General features: G+C 46.2%; 1 protein-coding gene across 3 annotated transcripts in view; it reads right to left on the reverse strand.

Annotated features, from left to right (window-relative positions):
• Positions 1-12,126, reverse strand: part of SEMA6B (semaphorin 6B) — a 237,993-nt gene that overhangs the window by 142,856 nt on the left and 83,011 nt on the right. For all 3 annotated transcript variants that reach the window (XM_083179335.1, XM_083179334.1, XM_083179336.1), the window contains one exon: positions 2,178-2,240. In XM_083179335.1, coding sequence (XP_083035461.1) covers positions 2,178-2,240 — 63 coding nt within the window. The remainder of the gene's footprint in view (positions 1-2,177; positions 2,241-12,126) is intronic.

Raw genomic sequence — 12,126 nt, forward strand, 5'->3', positions numbered from 1 at the left:
CTTCTCTACATGCTCATTGCCAAGGGTTCTATGCTCATTGCCAGAGGTTCCATGCTCGTTGCCATGTGGGATTACATGCTCATTGCCAAGGGGGAATACATGCTCGTGGTAAATGGGGGACAACCGCCGCCAGGCAGAAGTGATAGCCACTGACAGTGGCAGAACCTGGCTGTATTCAGAGCACTGCAGGTCCCGGCTATTTGAAATAATACCCCTTTCACACCAGAAAATGCATTCCCAGGTTGGCCCCTTTTACACCAGCCTAGTCCCTGCATTTTCTGGTGTGAGGGGTAGAGAAAACCACCCCTCCCCCCTTTAACCAGTTATCTCATTTAACCGGCTATATCTTTGAAACCAACTGACCCATTTACATGAGACAAGTATTATATTGAAGAACTTTTGAGTGGGCTTTGAATGATTTTGGTCCAGTGAAACTGAAACGTTTGGTTCCAGAGTAATCTGCCCTCAAAATCATGAACAGCCATGAAATTACATTTCAAAAATAATAAAATCGGTTTACACGCAATATCTCTGGAACCGTTTCACCGATTTGGACCAGCCTGGTATCATATTGAAGGACCAGCGATTTGGAATTGAATGATATCAACCACAAGCTTCTGTGATGCTAGGGCGGGAACTGGCAGCCGTTGGAACCGGGTGGGGGTCGGAATTGACGGGTCCCATATTATCCTATGGGGAAAAAACGTTACAGGTTTGCCAGGCGATATCTCCGGTTCCCGGGGGTCTAGAGACACGGGGCTGGGCTCGTTGGAAAGCCCTGGTCCTCAGCTACAATATAAATGACAGGGGGGCACGTGCCCGGGTGCCCCCCCCCTGAATCCGCCACTGGTTGTAGAGATCTCACCCTTATTACTCTATACGAGTCTCAGATGAAGAAAGGGAGCATAATAGTCATTTATCTGCTCACCTATATGATGGTGGCAGTCGCCGCTTGTTTGTAGTACTGTAGGTCCATGGCTAGACGGCTGTTAAGTTTGTAGAAGGGTAGCCTGGAGAGATACAGTATGCACGCCGGGTTGTCCGGAGTGCAGGGTCACGCTCAACAAGAAAAGCCAGCTAGCCACACTGCTGCTGCTGGACGGACGCTGGGTAGAAGGCAGGAGGCGGCATGCAGCGTGTTATCCCAGAGCTGAATGTAATTGTCGGGAGACCACACAGGAGGTAGTACAGTGACGGCCATGACTGGGGGGACCAGCGTCAGTGCGGCATGCGTGCAATCGTGTGGAGGGTGCCATTAGGAGGTGCCTGTGTACCCCTGGCACCCCCCATGCGCACGCCTATGTGTGCTGAACAGACAGGCAGGCGGGCGATGTATGGAGAGAGTATGCAGTATGTCATCGCTGCTCACTCCGTACATCGCCCGCCATGGCCGGCCGCCTGTCTGTTAAGCGCACCTAGGCTGGCACGCACGAGGACACAGCAGGGGGGGGCGCCCTGCAAACTGTTGGCGCCCGGAGCACAAGCTCCGCCGGCGCCACCCTAGCTACGCCTCTGATTACAAGTCCCAGCGGGCGCTTCAAGAAAGGGGAGACGCTTGTGCAGTCACCTATGGGCGGCCCTCTCCCCTCTCTCGGCTGCAGCATCCCGGCCACCCAGCACCATAGAGTCTGAGCATTAGAGCACTCAGACTATTGCGCATGCGCAGACCAACAGAAAATAGCCGCAATGCCATTTTTGCGGCAATTCTGCCTTCATCTCAGGAGTCCAAAGGGTATTAATAAATTGGTGCAGTGTGTGCGGTGTGGGCCCCCTTGGGACTCAGGGGCCTGTGTGCACTATGCACATTGCACCCATAATAAATATGCCACTGCTGCTTTTCCTGATAATCAAATTGCAATGTTATATACTGTGGAAAGGCAATAGAGCTGAGGATATATCTTATGGTGCACTCTGTTTTTGGCAATTTCATGTCCTGTAAACAAAACTGTGGTTTTCACTATTGCTTTTTATATTTCATTGCACAGTTGAGTTTTCTGATTATTCTCTCCATTTCCATTCACCTCATGGGTTTAGCTATGACCTGGTGTCTAAGCAATACCAAAAGAGAAACATGGATACATATTATACTGCATAAAAAGTTTAAGTATGACAAATCAACAAATACATCAAAAGTGACACATTACAGGTACAGGTGCTACTTTTTGTAGACTTCCTACCTCTTGTTTTCCTTTCATTCGACACACATTTATGTCCTGATGGTTTGATTTCCAGATGAATTTCTGTGTGAAAAAAAATTTAAATAATGTAAAACAAAGCAAACATAACTTCTGAGTAAAAAGAGACAGAACAGAGAATAACACTGACAAAAGTTAATAAAAACCAGTGAATCTGGAAATCACCAAAGCATTTTGGATTATAAGAAGGATCACATAGTTACATAACATTCCCCGATAATAAGACACTGTCTTATTTTTTTTTTCAACAAAAAACACCATAGGGCTTATTTTCGGGTAGGGCTTATTTTAATAACATGCCCCCATTCCTCCTTTTATAACATGCCCCCAGTCCTTTTGAACAGCCCCCATTCCTCCTTTGAATTACATAAAGTCCTGCTCACCAACAATAAAGAACTTTCCAGTTCTTCTTCTTGGCTGCGCCACTGCTCCCCTGGCTCCCTCTGGCTGATGCAGCCGCGTGATGTGCGCGGTGACATCACGCACTGCCCGCAGTGCATCCCTGGGACCGGGAGCTGAAACGGCTTCAGTAGAAGCCTGTATGGTTCTACAAGCTGCGGAGGTGTGGGGGGTTAGCGGGGGTGGAGATGGGGTAGAATTTAGTATCTGCACTAAGTTTTTGGTAAATTTTAATAGGGCTTATTTTCGGGGTAGGACTTATTTTGGACCAGTGTCCAAAATCAAGGGTAGGGCTTAATTTCGGGGTAGGGCTTATTATCGGGGAAACATAGTAGCAGTTAAGGCCGAATAAAGACGTGCGTCCCTCGAGTTCAAACTTTGATTAGAGTGTACTGTATGATCTATTTGCTACTTCCCTTTATATAAGTTGTGTACTGTATACTGATTTAATAGACAAATTATGATTATTTGTATCCCTGGATGTTTTTACCCAATAGATTACAAATGTCCAACTTTATTTTAAATGTATTTATTATGTCTGCTGACCTCTCCAGGAAAAGAGTTCTACAGTTTAACTGCCCTAACCGTAAAAAAGTGTTTCCTTCTAAGGATACGAAATCTTCTTTCCTCTAGTCTAAAATGCATACCCATGTGTCCTAAGGTCCTTCCTCAAGGAAAAAAGGGTGCCTGACCGTTCCATATATTGGTCCCTGGTATATTTGTAAATGTTAAGCATGTCTCCCATTAAATGTTTACTTTCCAGCATAAACAAACCCAATTTGTCCAATCTGTTTTCATAGCTTAATTTCTCCAACCTTTTTTTTTAGCTTTGTTGCTCTTTTTGGGATTTTTTTCCAGTTCTATTATGTCCTTTCTTTAGTGATGTCCTTTCCATAATTGTACTCCATATTCTAGATGTGGTCTAGTCAATGCTTTGTAAAGAGGCATAATTACATTTGAGTCCCTAGTCTCCATGCACCTTCTTATACAGGCTAGTATCCTGTTGGCCTTATTTGTTGCTCTATGACACTGAGCACTACACCCCAGTTTGTTGTCACTTTGTACTACTAGACCCTTTTTCCAGTTCTAATTCACCCAATGCCACCTTGCTTAGGTTATAACTAGCCCAAGATGCATAACTTTGCATTTATCAATCTTAAACCTCATTTTTAGATTTAGATTGCTCTGAAGCCTGGAGACATCCTTGATTTTTCTAATTAACCTGCTTGGGTTTGTGTCATCAGCAAAGATGGAAACTTTGCTGAGTATACCCAACCCTATATCTTTAATGACTATGTTAAATAAAAGAGGACCTAGCACCGACCCCTGTGGCACTCCACACTGGTATCATACTCAATACTGCACCATTTAAAACCACTCCCTGTTCTCTATTCCACAACCAGTTTCCTACCCATCTACAAATTTTTACGTCTAGTCCCAAAATCCTCCATTATATTTATCAACCACTAGGGTGAATTTGAATAGGATATGAGATTCAGAAAGTGAGAAACTACAGCAATTCCCCTGTCTAGGTTGTTGCTGACTTCCTCATAAAAGCTTATTAAATGTGTCTGGTACCAGCGTTTTTTTTATCCCTTAAAATTCCCTCAAATAATTTACCCACTGTTAATGTTAAGCTCACAGGTCTATAATTTGCTAGGTCATCCTTTTTTAGAATATTGGTAAAAATGTATTATTGAAAATGTTTGCTAATTTCTCCCTTAGTTCCATTAGAACCCTAGAATGAATCCCATCCGGACCTGGGGACTTGTTTGTTTGATTTTGCTGAGCCTCTTTTTTTTATCTCATCTGTAGTGAATTCAATGTTAAGTTATAGTTGGCTTGTCCCATTGGTGGTACCTGTGGGTTTCACTGTCTGCTCTTCCCTAGTAAACATTGATAAGAAAAATACATTTAACAGTTCTGCTTTGTCTTTATCCTCAGTAAAACTATTACGGTTGGTATTGGTTAATGGGCCTATGTTCTCTTTTATTATTCTTTTGCCATTTATGTATTTTTTAAAAATTTATTGGGATTGGTTTTCTCTCAGTGGCTATGCGGTCTTCATTTACTCTTTTAGCTACTTTGATTATCCCTTTACAAATTTAAATTATCTATTTGTAGTTATTGAATACCTCCTCATTACCAGTGAGGGCCGGCGCTACCCACTCAGCAAAGCCTGCAAAGCAGGTAGGCGCCGAACCTGAGAGGTGCTCCCCACTCCCCGCCGAGTGACAGCTGTAGGGGGCACCTACCTAAAAGACAAGTAGATTCCACTGCCGCTCTACCTCTTTCACATGCAGTGACAGTGGCACGGGCACCTTCCCTTGCTGCATGCACACTCAATGTTTCTCCTCACCTGGCAGCTCCTCAGTCAGGCATGCAGCACAGTGCAGCCTACAGAGCACCGAGCTTAGGACACAGCGGGGGAGCACCGATCAGCATCAGCATGGAGCTCCCCTTCTGTGTCCTAGGCTCTGTGCAGAGTGCCTGACTGAGGAGCCGCCAAGTGAGATACAGTGAGTGTGCACTGTGCAGGAGTTTGATGCAGTGTCGCTGTCACTGCTTGTGGAGAAGGGAGAGCAGCTGTGGACTATTAAAGCCGGGCGTGCAAGAAGGGTGGAGATCTGCGGGGAGGCATCATTGCTGACCGCTGGTAGGTCTCTGTCCCTGCATCCCCCCTGGTCCCTGTGTCCCCCCAGTCATTGTCCCTGTGCCTCACCCCCTGGTCCCTGCATCCTACCCTGTCCCTGCATCCCCCTGGTTCCTGTGTCACCCTGTCGTTCGTCTTCCCCCGGTCCGTGTCATCCCTGGTCACTGTCCCTGCGTCATCCCCCGGTCCCTATCTCTGCGTCATTCAGCGGTCCCAGTCCGTGTGTCCCCCCTGTCCCTGCATCCCCCGGTCCCCATCCCTTCATCCCCCCTGTCCCTGCATCCCCCCTGCCAGATCCCTGCCTCCCCACGGTCCCTGTGTCCCCTAATTATATGTCTCAAATTTGTCTCAATCCGTGTAGCAAAACGTGAATTTCTTTTTAGATTCATGCAGCAAAACATAAATTTTATCTCAATCTGGGAGACATGACGTAAATTTTGGCTCAATCTGGGTGATGTGAATTTTGTCTCAATCTGGGTGGCAAGATGTGAAGTTTGGCTCAATCTGGATGGCAAGATGTGAATTTTGGCTCAATCTGGGTGGCATGATGTGAATTTTGGCTTAATCTGGGTGGCATGATGTTAATTTTGTCTCAATACGTATAGCATAACATGCATTTTGGCTCAGTCCGGGCGGCACAATGTGAATTTTGTCTCAGTCTGGGTGGCATGACGTGAATTTTGGTCACTTTAATTTTGACATAAGGGTGCCCATACATAGAGCAATCCTGTTTTGCGAGGCGATAAGCGGTCCCCCACATCCCAAAGCACAAAAAGTATGCTGCACGTACACTTTTAACTAGATCGCACCGCATCGCCTCTATTTCAAAACCACGCTGCTTCAGCACATCGCATATGTTTTTAACTAGATGCAATGCTCTCTATTTCAAAATGCACGGAGCACATCGGTCCATGTATGGGCACCTTAACATGAATTTTTGCTCCATCTGGTTGGTATAATGTGATTTTTGGATAAATCCATTAGAATTTCGGCTCATTGTGTGTCGCATAATGTTTAGGGGCAAGTATTATGGGGTCTACTATTGTGTTGCATAATGTGTATAAGAGGTATATGGTGTGGCACACTACACTCAAGAACACGCCCCTTTAAAGTGGCCAAACCTTTTTCCTGGAGCAAGCCTTCGCCGCGCGCAGAGCAACATCCGTCACTTTTCCATACCCCCACTTTCAAATTTCCACTTCAACCACTGGTGGACATTATGGGGGACATTTACCAAAATGGATTCATAGAAAAAAGGTGTATTCGTAGGGAGAAATACACCTTTTTTTTACGAATTTGTATTTTCGGGATTTACAATCCCAAAAATACAACAATTCGTAGTCCTAAAGATGGAACATTCGTATTTGTAGTTACAAATACGAATGTCTACACCATCGATAGAATACGACAGAAATCACCATTCAAAAGAATGGTGGTTTCTGATTTACTAAGCAGCCGTATGGATAATACGGCTGCTTAGTGGTGTAAAACACCCACGCAAATACGACAGGAAAATAGAACACCATTTTCATGTCGTATTTGCGTTTTTGCCTGCACGGATCAGTCAGATCCGTGCAGGCTTCGGTGTAAAAAAATAGAAAAAAAAATAAATTAAAAAAAAAAACGGCGTGGGGTCCCCCCCCACAGCCGAAACCAGCACCAGGCTGACAGAGCCTGGAGCCGGTAATTAAAAATCAGGGAACCCGACAAATAGGGGTTCCCCGATTTTTAACAACCAGCCCCAGGCTCCTGCTCTGGGGCTGGTTCCCAAAATACGGGGGACAAAATGACTAGGGGTCCCCCGTATTTCAAGAACCAGCCCCAGGCAAAACCAGCCAGCGGGTAATGCCACAGCCGGGGGGAGACTTTTTATGCAAGTCCCCCCGGCCAAAGCATTAACCCTACCGACCAGTCAGCCTGGCCAGGGGCCCTGGGGGAGTGGGGACCCCCCCAATAAAGGGGTCCCCCCCCCTCCAGGACTTACCTGACCAGGCTGAAGCCTGGTGCTGTCCTCGATGCCCCTGGGCGGTGGGCATCGAGCTGATGGTTTTGTGTAAAAAATAGAATAAAAACCATTGTTTTTTACTGTGGCACTACAAGTGCCAGCAAGCCTCCCCAGCAAGCTGGGACTTGGATAACCACAAGTCCCAGCCTGCTGGGCATTAAAGGGCCCGCTGGGTCTTGTAGTGCCACCGTAAAAAAAATAGTTAAATAAAACACACTGACACCCGTTTTAAATAAAAGTTTAATACACACATTACATACATACTGATACTTACCTTTCTTGATCCCGTAGGTAGCCCTGGTCCTGATGTCCTGTGTCGTCCTCCAGGTCCATGTCGGCTGTCTGCGTCGTCCTCCAGGTCCATGTCGACGGTCCGTGTCGTCCTCCAGGTCCATGGCGGTGTCCGGGTCCGAAGAAATCCATGTTGGAGCTGTGGAAGGAAATCCTACTCACCTGTTCCTGCGCTGAAGAAGTCTTCTCTTGATCCGACGTAGTCCAGGTAATCTTCCTGCTGTCGCCGGTCCCCGCTGTCTCCGCTGTCCGTGCATCGCGCTGAGGAGAGATGCTGAAGTTTCATATTCGGCGCCTCTCCTCAGACTGAATTCTATTGGCCGCCTAGCAGGCCAATCAGGAGCCGACTTTCTCGGCTCCTGATTGGCCTGCTAGGCGGCCAATAGAATTCAGTCTGAGGAGAGGCGCCGAATATGAAACTTCAGCATCTCTCCTCAGCGCGATGCACGGACAGCGGAGACAGCGGGGACCGGCGACAGCAGGAAGATTACCTGGACTACGTCGGATCAAGAGAAGACTTCTTCAGCGCAGGAACAGGTGAGTAGGATTTCCTTCCACAGCTCCAACATGGATTTCTTCGGACCCGGACACCGCCATGGACCTGGAGGACGACACGGACCGTCGACATGGACCTGGAGGACGACGCAGACAGCCGACATGGACCTGGAGGACGACACAGGACATCAGGACCAGGGCTACCTACGGGATCAAGAAAGGTAAGTATCAGTATGTATGTAATGTGTGTATTAAACTTTTATTTAAAACGGGTGTCAGTGTGTTTTATTTAACTATTTTTTTTACGGTGGCACTACAAGACCCAGCGGGCCCTTTAATGCCCAGCAGGCTGGGACTTGTGGTTATCCAAGTCCCAGCTTGCTGGGGAGGCTTGCTGGCACTTGTAGTGCCACAGTAAAAAACAATGGTTTTTATTCTATTTTTTACACAAAACCATCAGCTCGATGCCCACCGCCCAGGGGCATCGAGGACAGCACCAGGCTTCAGCCTGGTCAGGTAAGTCCTGGAGGGGGGGGACCCCTTTATTGGGGGGGTCCCCACTCCCCCAGGGCCCCTGGCCAGGCTGACTGGTCGGTAGGGTTAATGCTTTGGCCGGGGGGACTTGCATAAAAAGTCTCCCCCCGGCTGTGGCATTACCCGCTGGCTGGTTTTGCCTGGGGCTGGTTCTTGAAATACGGGGGACCCCTAGTCATTTTGTCCCCCGTATTTTGGGAACCAGCCCCAGAGCAGGAGCCTGGGGCTGGTTGTTAAAAATCGGGGAACCCCTATTTGTCGGGTTCCCTGATTTTTAATTACCGGCTCCAGGCTCTGTTAGCCTGGTGCTGGTTTCGGCTGTGGGGGGGACCCCACGCCGTTTTTTTTTTTTATTTTTTTTTTTTTCTATTTTTTTTACACCATGCAGCCTGCACGGATCTGACTGATCCGTGCAGACTGCTAGAAATAATTCGTATTAGCAGCCGTATATACGGCCGCTAATACGAATCATTACACCATCGGAGGGTTACAAAGCAGTCGTATATGACTGCTTTGTAACTGATCCTCCGGAACACGACTTTGCATACGACTTAAACAGTCGTATGCAGTCGTAGGGAAAATACCAATACGAAAACTAGGTTTTTCATATTGGTAAATTTCCCCCTAAGTGTAACTTGCACTACTCTGGTCATTATGTGTAAGCCACATTACTGTGGGCATTATATGTAAAATGAACTATTACTGTTGGTATTATATATAAGGGGAACTATTGTGTGGTGTAATGTGTATAAGGGACACTAGTGTGTGGTGCTACTGTGTGCTGTAATTTGAAAAAACACTCATTGTGAGAACATACCCCCTTTTTTATTGTGCGTACCTCAAGCATGTCTCTATTTTAAGGTATGAGAGGGAGGGTGCAAATTTATAGTTTGCAGGAGGGCGCCCAGCACCCTAGCACTGGCCCTGTTACCAGTAGCCTTGTAAATGTACAATGCTCTTATCTTCTTGTTTATTGCTATCCTTACTTTTTTGTCCAACGATGGCGGCTTTTTCCTACTGATTTTACCCTTATTACTTTTTGGGATATTTTTAATAATTAGTGTTTCTAGCTATTTTTTTTTAGAGTTTCCCACATTTCCTCAAATAATGCATTCCACTCATGCATCACTAATGCTTGTAGTTAGGTAACACATGCTTAATAGAGTTGGGGTGAATATATATATATCTAAATAACACAAAATCATTGTATAAACCTAAATGGCCACCAACAGACAAACTATCACATCATGCTCACCAAACTGCTACTTCTCATTTCATTACATGGCATACTCACCAAATTTCAACCATCCTATAATCTCCCTGACACTCACCACTCAGTACACATGGCCTCTTCCATTATTCACTCCCCTCTTCTAAACACTCATGAGCTCTTTACTTCCTTCTCTACTTGTACTTTCACATCCACATCCCACCACCAATACAAAAAACTGCAAACATCCACCTATATCTATCTCTCCTTTCTAATCTTATTAGCTGGTGACATATCACCAAACCCAGACCCCAACCACCTGACCCACTCAGATTTAATTGCTTCTAAGCCTAGAAATTCAGCTAACCTCATAAATATCACATGCCTCCCACCACACACCAAACAACTTAAATGTGCCCTATTGAATGCTCGCTCTGTTTGCAATAAATTAACATCCATCCATGACCTCTTCATCTCTCACAACTTCAATCTGATGGCCATTACAGAAACCTGGCTCACACAATCAGACACGGTCTCTCCTACAGCACTGTCAAATGGTGGTTTCCACTTCACTCACACCTCCAGGCCTGGTAACTGTAAAGGAGGTGGAGTTGGTATATTACTGTCACAAGCCTTTAGATACTCAGTTCTACCACCAGTTCCTTCACTCACATTTACATCATTTGAAGTACAATCCATTAGGGTTTTTTCCCCATTCTATCTGCGTGTTGCTGCTATCTATCGCCCACCTTGGCTTCCCAAATCCAAATTTCTGGAAGATTTCTCTGCCTGGCTCCCCCATTTCTTATCCTCTGACATCTCCACTATCATCCTGGGTGACTTCAACATTGCTATTGACAGTCCACCATCTCGGCATGCCTCCAAACTCCTCTCTCTAACCTTCTCTCTTGGCCTCTCCCAGTGGTCCGACGCCTCTACTCATGAGTTAGGCCACTGCCTTGACCTTGTTTTCTCCAGGCTGTGCTCAGTCTCTGATTTTACTAACACTCCCTTCCCTCTCTCTGATCACAATCTCACTATCCTCCATTACCTCAAGCTCACTGACACAGAAATCATGCATGCCTACTCTAACCCGCAGAAACACTAATGCTAATAATTTTCCACAACTTTCCACCTCCCTCCAACAACAGCTCTCACTAATTTCTACATTTACCTCTCCTGACTCTGCTGTTTCCCACCTCTACCTGACTCTTGAAACAGCCCTTGATGAAGTGGCTCCAGCTACCCATTATACCCACGTAGGCTTAGATGCCAACCGTGGCACTCCAAAACAACAAGACAACTACGAAATCAGTCACGTAAAGTAAAACGCCAATGGCGTAAACCTCGTAATATGACTGACTAGCTACTACTCCTGCAATGCTTTGGAAACGGCCAAACAAACATACTACCAATCTCTCATCTCTTCTCATGCCACAACCCTAAGCGACTTTTTTAACACCTTTTAGTCTCTTCTGTACCCTCCCCCTCCTAACCCACCGGCTACCATCAGTGCACAAGAACTTGCCTCCTACTTTAAGGACAAGATTGATAACATCCAAGATGGTATGCTCCACAACCTCTAACCCTCTTTCTTCTACACCTGAACCCTCTGGCACTTTCTCTTCGTTTCAGCCCACAAATGAAAAGGAAGTATCCGCACTCTTCTTATCCTCAAATGGTGCAAACCTGCAGCAAATTCTGGCGATCCCAGAGGGATATGTACAGATGAAGCAGCTGTCAGTGTTAGGAATCTGGGAGGATCCCACACTGGAAACCCTCAGAGGTGACAGACCACAGTACCAGCCCTAACTCTGTTAATCCCTCCAGAGAGCAGGGGCACTTGCAGAGCAAAGACTTCACCTTTAATAGCCACGTTCGAAGGGGTTAATTAGGTTCACCCCAACCTCTGTGCCACCAGGCCTTAAGAGAGGACAAGGTACCCCCAAACTCTCCAGAGTGGACAAGAGGAATTTTTTAACTAAAAACCTTTAGCAAAATTGGAAACAAAACAAACTGTGATCACAACTGTCCTCCACAGAAAGGGATCCTCCAGCAGACCACATACACAATTTTAAACTAAAATATACGGTACTTATGTAGTATCTGGGCTGCCGATTTCTAAATCGGGTACATCGCATCGCATCGCATGCGACCATCGGATGCGATGCGATGCGATGACCCGATTTTTCCATAGGAATCAATGTTAAAATGGACTGAGTCCATTTTAACATGGAATTCAATGGGAAAAAGGGGTCCTTTTCATACCCCTACTATCCAAGTGGGCATGGAGTTGGATATAAACCTGTGGCGAGCGTAGCGAGCCACCGAGCCCGAAGCGTGG

The sequence above is a fragment of the Crinia signifera genome, chromosome 1 (genome assembly GCF_055691185.1).
Source record: "Crinia signifera chromosome 1, ASM5569118v1, whole genome shotgun sequence".
Lineage (NCBI taxonomy): Eukaryota > Metazoa > Chordata > Amphibia > Anura > Myobatrachidae > Crinia > Crinia signifera.